Source organism: Procambarus clarkii, chromosome 54, assembly GCF_040958095.1.
Source record: "Procambarus clarkii isolate CNS0578487 chromosome 54, FALCON_Pclarkii_2.0, whole genome shotgun sequence".
Classification (NCBI taxonomy): Eukaryota; Metazoa; Arthropoda; class Malacostraca; order Decapoda; family Cambaridae; genus Procambarus; species Procambarus clarkii.
The window spans coordinates 16907254-16923126 of NC_091203.1; the positions used below are offsets into that span (position 1 = coordinate 16907254).

Here is a 15873-nt window from a genome sequence, read left to right on the forward strand (position 1 = left end):
CCCAATCCTGAGCACTCCAGGTGCAAACTCTGTGAGCAGGAACTGCGGCATGATCTCCCACACTACATCACCGAATGCCCAGTTATTAGACCTTTCAGACCAGTTGGCATGAGGTACCTGGAGCTTTGCAATTACTTTATTCACTCTCGTATTTTAGAGGATATCCTCATATTGCGCCCAAATTTTTGCCAGTGCAGGCTTCTAAACATATGGCCCTGTATGACTACCATCCTGGGAGATGGGGACTTTTTTACCACAGCTACCTTAATCACTCTTGTGTTGATGATATCCTCAAAATGCATTAGGAGTCTGCCAGTGCAGACTGCCTATCACATGCCTCTGTATGACTAACCATCCTGTGTGATGGAGATTTTTTAGCATCACGTAGTTAGCTTTTTTGACACACTGTACTCCACTTCATATAGTCTAGGGTAGCTGCACAAATGCAGATGTACCTCATGTATTAATAAAAAAAAAGTGGTAAATATATACATTTTGGGCTACGGTGTTACAATTACTCATAATTAAATACTCTAAGACTAAAGGTAATAGTCAAAGCAAAACAAATATGTTTTGCTAATAATCAGTTAAGCGATAAAAAGGCTGCAAAAAATAATATTTTAATATAATTATTAAATAGAATTGTAAAGAATTATTGGACATGATAAAAATAAATATATATTGAGTCTCTGTGAGTCTTCACACCATTTTGTTCCACTGGGAGCGTAGCTGACGGTTCAGTCAATAGATGGCGCTGTTATGGTGGTCTTGACAGCTTTTGTGAGGAACTTTCTACCTTTCCCCTAAAGTGTTTGGTGTTGAGTCAACGAGGTGCCCGGCCCGCCTTCATCCCTCAGTCAGTCCACTGTTGTCTGTGTGGATCCTTCTCTCATATTTTAAGTGTTGTTAGAGGTTAGTTTTAAATCAATTGTACATTTTACCAATTATTTAAGTATATTGTTTACTGAAAAAAATCCTACTTGGAATTAATTGCTTAACAGGTACTGATTCTATTGTTAAGTTAGTAATATTTTATTAATGTATTTATTAAGGTAATCTAATAGATTGTTATAAGTATTTGGTTGGTGATTCCAATTTATACTAAAAATTCACGTGCATAAATGTACGGCATATTTTAAGTGTAAATTTCTTGAACAGTCAAGAGCCTAGGCTTGGCAAATGTTGATTTTGTAACTTATTTTAACCCTAATAGCACTTTTTTTATATTTTTTTCACAAATTCCTAAAATTCCATCACTTGTGCAAAATGTAGAACTAAGGGAGCCAGTCGGCCGAGCAAACAGCACGCTCGTCTTGTGGTCCTGGGTTCGATCCCACGCGTCGGCGAGAAACAATGGGGAGAGTTTCTTTCACCCTATGACCCTGTTAGCTAGCAGTAAAGTAAGTGCCTGGGTGTTAGTCAGTTGTCACAGGCTGCTTCCTGGGGGTGGAGGCCTGGTAGAGGACCGGGGCCGTGGGGACACTAAAGCCCCGAAATCATCTAGATACCATTAAGATATGGATTTAAAATAGTTTGCATCGCAGTTAATGTTATTAATTTAAAGAAATGTAACTTTAACTTTAATGAAAAGTCTCTACTCCAATAGCAGACTATTCATAATTTCTGCTAAGTTATTCTGCGTTCTTTATAGACTACTACCTATATATTTAAATTTATCCACTGTCTTAAGAAAATAAATTTTATTCTTAGGTTTGCTGAAATTTTGGTTACGTATAACCTACGATGAGGACCGAATAAGACAGGCATTTTAAAATATCTATTAAACAGATTTCAATAGGCAGTTTCTCATACCTATAGTATTGCACGTTCTTCACTAGAACAATATTTGCCGTTCATAGAGTATAATGTAATCACCCTGAAGCTCATAGTATTCGACTTTACTAATTATTAACTGCTATTTTTCTCACTTTATATTAACAAACCACTAAAACTTATTTTCTTCCCTTTTAAATAAAATTATTCCAACGATTAACCCTTACACTGCTCAGGGGTTCTTGGGACATTTACACCCCTGTGCGCAAGAAAAAAAAAATTTCAAACATTTTTTTTCGTCTTCTAAACATGTTAATTTGTGTCCCCTGAGCACGGAAAAAATAAAAAAAAATCGTAGGGGACATATTTTGGGCGGAATTGACCGAGGAAGTCTGGCAAAAAGTGGGCATTGACAGAGCGGTCGTCAGACCCGGTCAGCGTCACCCGCGTTGACAGATGGGAGTTGCCACAAAGATATTATTACCTAATTGTTTCAATGTCTCCGATTGATTTTTTCTTAGTTTTTTTGCAGTAATATTATTCAATAGTGTGTATTGTAATATATTTATATAATAAAAGTGGTTAATAATCGCTATACTCAAAAGTATGATGTGCATATTAGTGATTCAATTATTATGTTTATAAAACAATAAACAAATAGTTTTGCTGCTATTACACTCTATACACGGGTTATATATAAGTATTGGCATGTTTTGGTCACCATAACGAACCACTAAGTTGGTATTGAGAGTCGAAAAGCAACGAGGAGTTACCGCCACACACCAGCCAGCCACTCGCTGCCACTCCCTCAACACACGCACTAAACTTTCTCCCCCAACAATACCATTTGTGGTGTTATTACACTATATACAGACGTTATATATAAGTATGTATATATTTTGTTCACCACAACTGTACAGCTAAGCTGATATAGTTAGTTCAGGCACTAAGAGTCGTCGCTATCCACAGATGGCGGCTGGCGGCTCCCTCACTCTTTCAAGGTCACACGCACTAAACTTTCTCCCCCAACAATACCTTTTGCAGTGTTATTACCCTATATACACATATTATACATAAATATCTACATGTTTTTTGCACCGTAACTGTACACCTAAGCTTGTAGTGCGCCCAAAGAGCAGAGTGGCCACCCTCTAAACAGCTAGACAAATCGTGCAGACGACGTCACCTCCGTCACCTATATGGCTCCTCCAAGCATAATCCTTTTGCTGTTATTATACTAATATACACATTATATATAAGTATCTACATTTGTGTTCACCATAGAGAACCACTGACCTGGTATGGTGAATGCAAACAATAACAGCTAGCCACACAGTCAGTAAACGATGCTGTCTCCCTCCATCTCTCAGCATCACTCCTCCCACAGCGCTAATTATTACAACAATCCTGCTATTATCACAACCCTGGTTATTTATATCACAGTCATTGGTCATCTGTAATATTGTCATCGCTAAATAATAACAATTATATATTTATTTTGACATTTTTCGGCGATGATGTGGTCACAAGCTGAACATCAATGCTGTTCGCTCATGCTGCGTGCGCCGGCCTTGGTTGCTCCAACAGTACTGTGCCTCTCACACCTGAGAATATTGCCCACGATTTTTTTTTTAAATGGCATCTGTTTACAAGAGCCCTGAGGAAGCTACTGTGAACCCCGTGTAGCTGCGGGCCATTTGAATCAGGCCTGGCACCCTATGGCGTATATATACGCCATGCGCACCATGGGACATGTTACTCAGGGCGTATATATACGCCATGCGCAGTTTAAGGGTTAAAGGCTGAAGCTGCTTGCTTTTTAACATTGCTATTGATTTAAATATCCAAATATTTACTATTTTGAATAAACTTCTGAGGAAACGGCCAGAAATAGTTGGTTAAACTTCCTACCCTATCGGTTAGTATCAAATCTAATTTCTAGACTTGGATAATCTTCACTTTAAGGTCTCCTGTAGTTCCTCCTCCCCCCGGACTTCTGACTTGCTTCCCAACAATTTTTAATATATTGACCGGCTTCAAAAACCGAAGTAGTTTCCCATACAATTATTTTCATTCTTAATCTTGCATTGTTTGAACTACTGACGAAATATTCGATGCATTAACTTCAGTTCTGTTTAGACTTCGGAGTATATCTGAATGCTTTGATCATGGTACCCCCTCCCTATCCAACCCGTTGTCATGAGGGGGGGGGGGTTGGTGGGCGGCTGCCGTAGGGTGATGTTCCATAGGGCAAGTCCCGTCCTATTGAGGCCTTGTGCTCCTGCTGTTGTCTTCTGCAATTGTGCTAGATCTTTTACTTTTCCTAGTTTAATTGTTTTCTTTCCCTCCCCTCTTCTCCTTTCTAATTGTCACTTCCCACCGGCCTTTTGCCAGTCTTGATTATTCATTTGGACCTCTTATGTTTTGATGCCAGGTGTTTTGAAGAGGCATACTCTCGCCCATAGAACTGTCGGTACCACTATGTCGCGAGGGGATGCTTTTATTGTCAATCCTTCTTTAGTCACTGAACGCCCGATCTCTACGGACTAACGGTTCTTAAGGTGGCGTTTGTGGACGGTATACTCGCGACGCACCCCTAGGAGGCACCGGCTGAATGTCTCTTGGGTGTCTTATCCTCTAATTTACTGTGGGGGGGGGGGACATTAGTGAATGAAGGTCTTAACTTGTTTTCATGCAGATGACTACTGTTCCTCTTATGACTTCTCGGGCTCGTGGGGTGGTCGACCAAGCCCCCGAGTAGAGCCCTGTTTAAAGACAGGGCTCTGTAACCCCCTGCTACACTGGGCTCTGACGTTGCTGCTGCTCCTCCTGACAACTCTCCTCGGCTTCCCTCCCTCCTGTGGTTGGCTTCTTCCCTAAGACCCCTGTGGTGTCTACCTCGTCTTCTGGCCCAGCTCAGTCTGTCATTATAACTACTACACCTTTTAACACTTGCAGGTTCTCCACGCCGTCCTCAGTGTTCGCACTCGCACGATCCCTTCCCATACTACTGTGTACCACCCATGTTTGGTCCTACTTCATGGGCTAAATAATGATTGCCTCCAGCTGGATTCTGCTCCTCAAAGATTTCTTTCCCTAATAACGTTGATTAGGTTGATGCCTGTTAAATTTAACCCCACCCGTTTTGGCAAGTGTCGTCACTGCTTCTCGGAATACAGCTGCCCGCTTAGCCACATTGTCCTGCGATGGCGACTACTCTTTGGATCTCTTAAAAACGCTGTTAAATGCCTGTGTTGAGACAATTCTCCTCCTGCACCATGTTGCCACTGGTGTTCGGGATCTCGGACTTCTATGAGGATATTGGACATCCTTGAGTCCCAAGGTCATTCTGTTCTCCAGGTGGAAACGTTCACTAGAACCCCTCGCGGCCGTCACCGTCTGCCCCTTCGGGTTCTGAAGATTTCCTGTTGTGGTCCGACACTTCAGCCCTGTTTTTGCTGGTGCCAAATGCTCCGTCCAGAAGTACATTACATCTCTCGGCTCTGTATTAAGTGCTGGAAGTTTGGGCATGGAACCTTCTGTTGCGCCAGTACTGTCCATCCCTGGGTAGTGACCGAGGTCACCAAGTCGGAGTGCACTTGTCCCCAGCCTCACTAGCTCAATTGTGGTGAGACCCAACTTGCCTTCTCCCGTGCGTGTATATTAAAAGCTAGAAACGGCCGTCCTCACACTGAAACACCGGAACATTGTCTGTTTTCCTGCAACAAGGTGCCAAGCTTGCTGTCTCCCCGCCCCCCCCCCCTTTTTTTTTCTCCCTCTTCTATGCCTGCCTGTTGCGCTCTTTCTCTCGTCGTTCTTCGCACCTCCCTCGGTTTGGCAAGTGTTTCTGGCTCTTGGATTCGTCCACTGCCGCCTCCTCTGTTCCTTTAAGCTTTGTCCCGAATGGTCCCCCACATGGTTCCGTCTGGGATTCCCCTTCTTTCCACCCAGTCCGTCGTGTCTTCTTTCTCATCTCCCTCTGATCCTCCTTCCCATCGTTCTCCATCTCTTCGCTCTCTACACCATATGTGTCTGCGGGCTGATGTCCATCACTCTCTGACCAGTGTTGTTCACTCACTTTCTTCTCTGTTGAGACGCTAGTATTTTTGTTGCTGTCACTACTTCGTTGGAATATTAGTGAATATTACACAAATTTCCATGACCTCTAATTAACAAGAGCTGGTGCTGGGTTCTCGCCCTTGTCGCTTCCATGGCTCCCTCCCCTGCTTTTCCTGGGGCCCACAACTCTACTGTTCTTGATTCGTTCTGATATTCCCTTCATTCCCTTATTTTTCCATCGCCTCTCCAATGTACTGATGCCCGTGTTCTTGAGTAAATGGTATACGGTTTGTTCTACTTCTTTCCCCCCACCCCTTCCCCATGTGTCCCGCTTTCTCTTCTTGATCTTGACCACCTGGACTCCTTACTGGCGCTTGTGATCCTGCTGGGAGATTTTAATTGTCGACATAACCTCTGGGGTGATGTTCTTACAAACACCCGGAGGGTCGCCTTCCTGAAGCGTTCGTCCTCTTGTCTTTTCTGAATTACGGTGAACCCACTCATTTGAAATTTGACTCGCCCTTTCCTGGCTTGATCTTTCTCCGCTTGTCTCTTTACCTGAATTTCTTGTGGTGGGTTCTTGATGACCTCCATAGGCGTCCCCATTTCCTCAATCTTTTTATCTTTCTTCCCCCCCCTCCCCCCCCTCGCTCTCTCCCCCCCCCCCCTCTCTTTCCAAGGTGACAGTTTGCCGAGGCAGACTAGAACCTCTTTACCCTATCAGTTATCTCCGTTCTGCCTCTCCTTCTCGGCCCTCCTTCTTCGGGAGCCTTCGACGCTACCCTCCACTGTGTTTCTCATTCTACCTTTAGGGACACGCGGAAGTGCGTTCCCTGGTGGAATGTCTACTGTACTCGGGCAGTCTGCTGTAACCGTTCAGCTTGGACACTGCCGCCGGCAGATCCTTTTATTTCGGAAGGGGTGCAGTGGCCCATAGGACCATCCATACGGCTAAGTGTTGTCAGTCTTGCGTTGCCACCATTACGTCCGAAAATCGCCTAATGCAGATCTTGAAGCATATCCACAAGGTACGGGGGGGGGGGGTTAACTTCGTTCCCTGTGTCTCGCCAGTCCTTCACCTCCCTGGTACTCCTATGTCGAACCCGGTGCAGGTTGTGGCTGAACTGGGTTCCCACTTTTCATGTTGGATCTGGTTCTCATCTTCCACAGCCTTTCCTCCTTCTTAATCCTGTTCTTGAATCTCATCCTTAAGGTTTCCATACCCGTCTCTGCCTTCCCTATAACGATCCATTCTCTCTGAACTTCAATCTGCACTGGCCCTCTGTGGTTCTACAGCAGCGAGCTCTGATGGCATTCATTAGATGCTTTGCAATTTCCCTCTGTGCACGTCTAGGTATTTGAGTCTGTAAATCGGGTCTAGAGTCGTCGTCAGTCTGAAGACTGGTTTGATGCTGTTGTCCTCCCTATTCGGAACCAGGGTGTCTCTGGACATGCCCTCAGGACTTTTGCCCTATTACCCTCGAGTTGTCTTCAAACTCTTTGAACGTATGGTTAACGTTAGTTTGATGTGGTTCGTAGAACACTATACCACCTCCCCTTCACAATTTGGTTTTCTTAAATGCCTCGGCACAACGGATGTCCTTGTGAACTTGCTCTATATTAGTTCTGCTTTTGTGCGATGACCTTCGTTGTTGCCGTCTTTTTAGACCTAGTAAAGGCATGTGTCCAGGCGTTATCTTATCATATTCTCCCCGAACTTCGTTCTCTTGTCTTCGTGATAATCTCCCTCTTCCGCCAAAGCTTCCTCTCTTGTGCCTTTAGTGAGGCTTGGTGCCACTCGCTTCCCCTTTTCAGCAATGCAAGGCTGTGACCTAAGTTAGTGTTGGAAATTTCCAACACTAATACAATAGTTGTATTATTATTAATTATTACTAAAATCTACTAATTACTGTAGTAACTAAAATTAACCAACAGTAGGGTTCACATGAACTAATAATTGTATCTGTACAATAATGCTAGAATTCTTACATAACCAAAATCAGTATTGCATCAGATTCTACCAAAATAAACACATTTTATATCCAGTGTGTTAGAGAATTGAGTTTGATTCTCTAAAAACAACGGTATTCTCTGTGATAATTATTTACCGATAACATGACTCCCAAATAATGCCAAATAGAGCGTTTCTAGTTACAACTGTTATCTGGTAATAAATTTAACGTCACGCGTGAATGCCATGGAGAGAATTAAAATAGACTCCATTTCTCGTTTACCATCGTAAAACGAGAAAGTAATAATATTTAACTCCCTAGAATTATAACCGTCTTTATCAAAGCATTTCGGCCACAACTGCGAGAAATATTATTCATGGTGAATAATTTGTATGGCGAATGCGGGACACGGGGCAGGGAGACACGCCATTAGAGAACGTGTGAGAGGAAGGCGCCTGAGTGCGGCGTGAAGACTTGTTGTGGAATTGAGCAACTCGTTTGGTGTCAGTGTCTAGGATACGTTGTGGTGAATCGTCAGCAAGATTTAACCTGACATTCAGCCCGGAACTTGTCAATTTGTTCTGCGTAATCCATCGTGACCGGCCAGAGAAGCGCGTCGACATCCAGGCCAAGCTAGCCACCACGTGTTCGCCGTTGTGACACTAGAGCCTGAGACGCGAGTTTCGGCAAGCTTCAACTTATACAGTGCCCTATTAGCTAAGTACATATATAACTCCCTTTTGATGCATCATTAGAGATTGTATATAGCAGGGTAGCTTGTCATCACGCCGAGCGACATAAATAAAACACATGTTAGTATTTTCTATTACACTCCATTCTCAATTTCTTGAATATAGATATATAGTAGCCTAATACGTTGCTACGTAATATCTTAATTTACAGCTTGCGTGTGAGGCATTCCACGAGCTGTTACTTTACCCTTGTTACTCACCTCCCAGTGTTCTATGAAGAATTCCGGACATTCCGAGGATGATTCGTGACTGATGTCTTCGAAAACGTCTTCAAGCTAAGACATTTTCGTATTTCTTTATTATTCAAATTATCTGTACTTGATTGTCATTAGAGTACTGTGCACTGGAAGTAACACGTGTTTATTATAATTATTAATTTCTGATATTTATGATCTATATTCTTATTGGTGACAAATTTACTATTGATTCTCTAATTGGTCATAAGATTAGGTTATTACACAATGAACTGGTGTACGAACCACACTAGTTCCTTGACATAAAAGAAGTTCTAGCAATAACCCCCCAATGTAGGTGTTTGAGGCTTTGATTCAATTTAATAATTAATGGGCTGTATAAATAATTTAAGTGATTATAATTTCTAGTATTTATCCATAGTTACTGGTTCCTCTAGGAATTTCAAATGATCACATTTTATTAGTTTCCCTCTTTACTATAAAAGCGGGTGGTCCTTCGTAATTGATTTCATTATTTTAATAATTAAATAGTCAAGCCCCAAATGTCCCACAGTTAGTGTTCTGAGCTCTAGGTTTTTTTTTTTTTTTTTTTTTTTTTTTACTTGCCCTCGGTGGTCTTCTTCATCCTTCTGGAGTCTTCTGTCAATGAACTTGCCCTTTATTATCGATGGTGATCATTCGCCTCTGTGTACAGGAATTCCGCTAAGCTTTTGGGGATAATCTTTGACACTCGATTGTCTTGGTCATCCCATAACTCTTACCTCCCATAACTCTTACCTGAGAGTTTAATGCTCTAAGGCCCTTAACATCCTAAAGGGTTTTGTGCCATACTTTTGGATCGGATAGGCGCGCGCTCCTCTTTACAATCCTTTCTCGTACTGTCAAAACCAATTATGGTTACCCTGCTTACTTGTCTGCCTCTTCTAATCTTCATCCTTGATGCTTTGCACCATACTGGGTTGTATCTCAGCTCTGGTGCCTTTCGTTAGACTCCCGCCCCCAGCTTGTATATTAACAATGGCTTCCTATCTCTTCAGGACCGCTGTGATCGCTTGTCTTGGATATCTTGTGTGGTCCTTGCAGTATCCTTACCCTCGCCTCTGTCGTTCTTTGACTCTTATCCCTTCTGTAGCGCCTGTTCCTCTTTCTGTCCGGTTGTCTTAAAAGATTCTTTAGATTCGTATTACCGATGTTTATCCTCGTATTGTTCTGTCCTTTCCCTCGTTGAGGGTCCCCCTTCCTAAATTTTGTACATCCCTTGCCCATATCACTAAAGGCTCTTACCCCTCCTGCAGTTCTCACACCTTTTCATTGAACACACTTCTTCCCACTCCCACTCCATTTCAATTTTCATCGATGGGTTTAAGTCTGCAGACGGTGTTGGCTACGGTTGTTTTCCTGACCACACTTTTGTGTCGCCTACCTCCGGAGACTAGCATCTTCACTGTGGAACTTTATGCTATTCTCTCTGCTCTTCGTGTCTGGCTTTGTCATTGTCAATCTTGCTTTGTGATTGTCGTTGACTGTTAGTGCCCTCATGGCTCTTGGATCCTTTAATCCAGTCCATCCAGTGGTCGTACAGATTCGGCATTGGCTGTTGGTTATCCTACTTTAATTTACTGTGAATGAGTGTTGCTGGGTTCCCAGCCATTTTGACGTCTTTAAGTGAGAGTGCGGACGATGCAGCTAGGGAAGCTGTACGCTCTAGTCCTATCTCCTGTAAAGATATTCCTTATTCAGACTTTAAGCCAGTTATTCATTCTTCCATCCTTACCGTTGGCAGGATTGTTGGTCTTCTGTTTCTGGTAACACTGCCTACTTGTGAGTACTTCTCGTGGTCTTCCTAAAACCATAACTGGTGGTGGGGAAATGACTCTGGCAAGGTTGTGTATTGGCCAACACACTTGGCTCACGGTCTCTTAATGGGGCGCTACCCTGCTCCTTGTAATCCAAATTGCATTCTCTCATACGGTCATGCATATCCTTATTGAATGTCTTGACTTCCAGGACGAGCATATCTTACGTTCTGACCATCCCTCGCGGCCGCTTGTCCCTGTATAGAGTTCCTGGCGAAACTAATACTTTTGATATTGTTCGCCTTGTGCGTTTCAGTTCTCGTATTGGCATCCTTGGTGATATTTTGCACCTTCTGATTATTCCGCACATATGATGGTGCTACATAGCCTTCCCGGTTTGGTGCCTTTTGATAATTACTTCTTTGATCGTGGTTACTAATAACTCTTCTGACTTCTAATTACAAACTGCCTTTTCTTCCATACAGATGGCGGTTTTTGCTCTACTCTTCCTCGGTTGTATCGCCCAGGTAATTATCATTTTACACTGTACTCTTGCAATATTAAACGCAATTTTGAAAAGCTAAAAATTGCTCTCTAACAGATCCAGGGTCAGGCGTACCGACCTTACGGCACCCACGCGCCCCTGCCAGTCGTCACCCCCACAACCTCCACCGTCACCACTGAGGTTGGTAACCATGGTACTACCCTTCTCAACCAACGCGTTATTTATACTTCACCATTTAGTAATGGTGTATAATATTGCAGACTACCCTGACTCACACTCTGCGGGAGACTACAACCTCTGACGTCTGGGTTACTGAACAGACGGCTATCACCCTGACAGTCACCCAGACCACCACCCAATGGGAGTTTGTTCCCCAGCAGCCACAGACGGTGACCTCTGTGATAAGGGTCACCTCCACACCGGTAGTGTTGGTGACGGCTACAGTGGGGGTCTACCCAGTGAGCACAATGGTCTCGGTCTACAGTCGGTTCGTCACCACAACAGATACTGTTAAATACTGGCAGACCATCACCCACGTGGCTGTCACTCACGAGGTAACTATGTAGTCTTTAACTTGTGCAAGTGTTCATTAACTTTTACACAAACGTGAATAATGTTTGTATTTTCAGATCCAGACGGTCCCTGTGGTATCTACACAAGAACTCGTGCAGGATATAGTAACTACCATCACCCAAATAGTAACTACTACGGTTACGTCCACCACCGCCAGATACTATGCTTAATTTATTGTACTTGTCTTACCTGAAATAAAAACTTGCATAAAAACGATCAATTTTATTTAAAATTTTAATGATATAATATTTATCATTCAACAATGGACAGAAATCTTGCAGTTCTTTTGTATACCATACTTGTGCTGAAGACTTTTACTACAGAATGCTCCCTGGTTACTCGGGTCTCTACACATGCAGGCACTAATTAGCGCCCCACCATATCTTGTTATAAATTTCATCAGTAGTCCTGTGACTTTTTCTAAAGATGCTTGTTAGTATATTAACTACCCCTTTGCATAGCGAAAGTGTTTAACAAGAAAATTGCATTTAAAACTTATTTCAGCTGCCTGCTATAGGTCTTTATAAACAAAATCTACCCGTGAACGTTCTGGGTATCACTAGGTGACGTGTTGGATGAACGTGACTTGGGCACATTATCGAAAATTTTTCTACACAGGCAGAAATACAAAGTCATGTTCCCAATTTTTTTTATCCACAGGTGTACTCTCTCTGCACACAAAATTAAAGGGTTCTGAATAATTTGCATACTCTTATAACCCACCATAATTGCATTGTCACGCGCAAATTAGCTAGCTGTAAAGACGGTTGAATTAACCTAGGTATCACCTGTATATTGTAAAGACATTGTTGGTTCGAATATTCGGGTCCAACAAATTACTCTGGCCTGTAACTATATTATAAAAGATTATTTCGGATGGGAACAAATATTAATGGGCGGCACAAAACGTCCACCAGACTGACACATTGCCAAGATCAAGTTGGGATGGTTACGTTTGGGTACAGGAGACTGATCTCCCCATCCTGAGTACTCCAGGCGGTAACACTAAGCAGGAACCAGGTCATAAACTCTCACATCCTCGATTGCCCAGTTATTAGATCATTAACACTCGCTGGCATGAGGCACCTGGAACTTTGCATTTACTTTATTGAAAATAGAAATATTATTGAAGATATCTTTAGTGCATCTGGAGCTTGCCAGTGCAGAGTACTGGTCACGTGATTTTTTTTATTAATGCTGCAAGGGACGTGTAATTTGTTTACTGCCTCCATGCTCTTAAGTGAGCAGTAGTGCAAAAACGATTAGGGCTCAAAAGGTCTTGATGAAATACTGAGGTCCGATGAACAAATCTAAGCTAAATGCACTATTATAATTGTCGGCTAGTTCGATTTCAATAGTAACACTTTTAATCAAACCTTTAATGGTGGCTCTTTTTCACCAATGCACAACTGACCAGTGGAGATAATGCATGGTCATATAAAAGTGTCTTTACAATACACTACATGCTTCTTAAACAAAGTGATTTACCTACTAAAGTGAAATACGGATACAATACAAGGATTACGGGTATTTTACTAGTTTACTTCCAATTTGTGCTTTATTCAAGCTCGCCAACCCCCCTCCCCATCCGGCACGTTGGCGCTGTGAGGGGGGGGGGGAGCCTTTTTGGACGGCTGCTGGAGTGTGGTGCTCTGTCGGACAGTCCTCTGTCCTTTTGTGGCGTTGTGCTCCTGCTGCTGTCTTCTTCTAATTGTGCTGGATAGCTTTTCCATTTCATTAAGTTTTTCTCCCCCCTCTTCTCCTATCTGCCCCCTCCCCATCCGGCCCGTTGGCGTCGTGGACGGCTGCCGGAGTGTAATGCTCCGTGGAACAGTCCTCTGTCCTTCTATGGCCTTGCTGCACTCGTCTTCAGCTTCCCTATAATGATCCCTTCTCTCTGAACTTCGTTCTGCCCTGGCCCTCTGCGGTTCTACGGCGGGGGGCTCCGATGGCATTCATTATGAGATGCTTCGCCATCTCCCTCCGTGCACGTCTCCGTATTTACTGAGTCTGTATAATCGGATCTGGGAGTTGTCGTCAGTCCCTGAGGACTGGCTCGATGCCGTTGCCCTCCCTGTTCGCAAACCAGAGTCTCTGGGTACTTCCCCTAAGGACTTTCGCCCTGTTGCCCTCACAAGTTGTGTCTGCAAAATCTTTGAACGTATGGTTAACGTTCGTCTGATGTGGTTCCTGGAACACCATCACCTCCTCTCCCCTTCTCAATTTGGTTTCCGCAAGTGCCGCAGCACGACAGATGTCCTGGTGAACTTGGGGGCTATATTCGTACTGCTTTTGCTACGAAGACCTCCGTTGTTGCCGTCCTTTTTGACCTGGAAAAGGCTTACGACACCTCTTGGCGATATTATATTCCATCTCGACTTCATTCTTGTGGCCTATGTGGTCATCTCCCTCTCTTTCTCCGCAGCTTCCTCTCTCGTCGTTCCTTTCGGGTGCACGTTGGTACCGCGCTCTGACTCTTTTCAGCAATACGAAGGTGTGCCTCAGGGTAGTGTTCTGAGCACTACTTTTTCTGGTTGCCCTCAATGGTCTTTCCAGTCTTCCTTCAGGTGTCTTCTCCGCTCTCTATGTCGATGATCTTACCCTTTGCTGTCAGGGTGATGATTCGCCTCTCCTTCAGTGCCGGCTTCAACTTGCGATTGATGCCTTGTCGTCTTCGGCCACCGATCATGGCTTCAAGTTCTCTACTTTTAAGACTTGTGCCATGACTTTTACGCGGAAACGGGTCGTTCTTCGTCCCTCTTTGTCACTTTATGCCCTCCCTGTTCCTCTTCCTCTTGAGTACAAAGATTCCGTGAAGCTTTTGGGGATATTCCTTGACACTCGTTTGTCTTGGTCTCCCCATATCTCTTATCTCCGTGTTGAGTGCTCTAAGGCCCTTACCCTCCTTCGGGTCTTGTCCCATACTTCTTGGGGGGCAGATAGGCGCACTCTCCTTGCTTTACATTCCTCTCTCGTCCTGTCTAAGCTCGATTATGGTTGCCCTGCTTACTCGTCTGCTTCTCCTACGCTTCGCCGTCTTGATGCTTTGCACCATACTGGGTTGCACCTCAGTTCTGGTGCCTTTCGTTCGACTCCCGTCCTTAGCTTGTATGTTGATACTGGCTTCCTGTCTCTCCAGAACCGCCGTGATCGCTACTGTCTTCGCTATCTTGCGCGGTCCTTACAACCTTCTTTCCTCTCGCCTCTGTCGTGCTTTAACTTTTACCCCTCCTGCGGTTCCTGTTCCTCTTCACCACCTCCCTTTTTCTATCCGGTTATCTCGCCTACAGGATTCTCTTAACGTTCGTATATCTAATGTTTCTCCTCGTGTTGTTCCTTCTTTGCCCCCGTGGAGAGTACCTCTTCCGCGGTTTTGTACATCCTTGACCCATATCACTGAAGCTTTTACCCCTCCTACGGTTCTAAAACGCCTTTCCTTGAGCACTTTTCTTCTCACTCCCGCTCAGTTTGTCTTCACCGATGGGTCTAAGTCAGCGGACGGTGTTGGCTACTCTGTTGTTTTTCCTGATCGCACTTATATGTGTCGCTTACCTCCGGAGACTAGCATCTTTACAGCGGAGCTTTATGCTATTCTCTATACTCTTCGTCTCCTGCTTTCTCGGTGTCAGTCTTCCTTTGTAGTTGTTGTTGACTCTCGTAGTGCCCTCATGGCTCTCGGATCCTTTAATCCGGTTCATCCATTAGTTGTCGAGATCCAGCATTGGCTGTGTCTTTTTCACAGTAAATTTAAGTTGGTTGAGTTTTGTTGGGTTCCCAGCCATATTGGTGTGTCTTTAAATGAGCGTGCGGATGCTGCCGCGAAGGAAGCTGTCTGCTCTTGTCCCATCTCTCGTAAAAGTATTCCATGTTCCGACTTTTACCCGGTTATCCTCCGGGTAAAAGTCTCCGGAGGGTAATTTACCCTCCGTCCTTACCCGTTGGCAGAAGATGTATTAATATAAGAAAGTACTTAAGGAAATTACTGTTTCAGTTTTCCACCGTGGTCTGACACTCATATATATATATATATATATATATATATATATATATATATATATATATATATATATATATATATATATATATATATATATATATATATATATACCTTGTGAAGGAAATTCTACCTTGTGGGACGAAAGGACGACCTTGTGAAGGAAATTCTACCTGCCCACTTACATCAGCTGGCAGGTGTACATGATCCCAATTTTACACGCTGTGCCACAGAGTGGGCCTCTCGTGCAGGCCAATCACCTCAACCACCATCCC

The 15873-nt window shown here is 43.7% G+C and overlaps 1 protein-coding gene across 2 annotated transcripts; it reads left to right on the forward strand.

Moving 5' to 3' along the window:
- The first annotated feature begins 808 nt into the window (after positions 1 to 808).
- Positions 809 to 11817, forward strand: LOC123771281 (uncharacterized). Of its 2 annotated transcripts, none has more exons than XM_069305135.1 (5): positions 809 to 912; positions 11012 to 11053; positions 11128 to 11211; positions 11292 to 11585; positions 11661 to 11817. In XM_069305135.1, the coding sequence occupies exons 2-5, from the start codon at positions 11012 to 11014 to the stop codon at positions 11772 to 11774; spliced, it is 534 nt and encodes a 177-aa protein (XP_069161236.1). In that variant the 5' UTR covers positions 809 to 912; the 3' UTR covers positions 11775 to 11817. The 2 variants fall into 2 exon arrangements, with proteins under 2 accessions (XP_069161236.1, XP_045619713.2); XM_045763757.2 differs by having other exon boundaries at positions 910 to 1001.
- The last annotated feature ends 4056 nt before the right edge of the window (positions 11818 to 15873 follow it).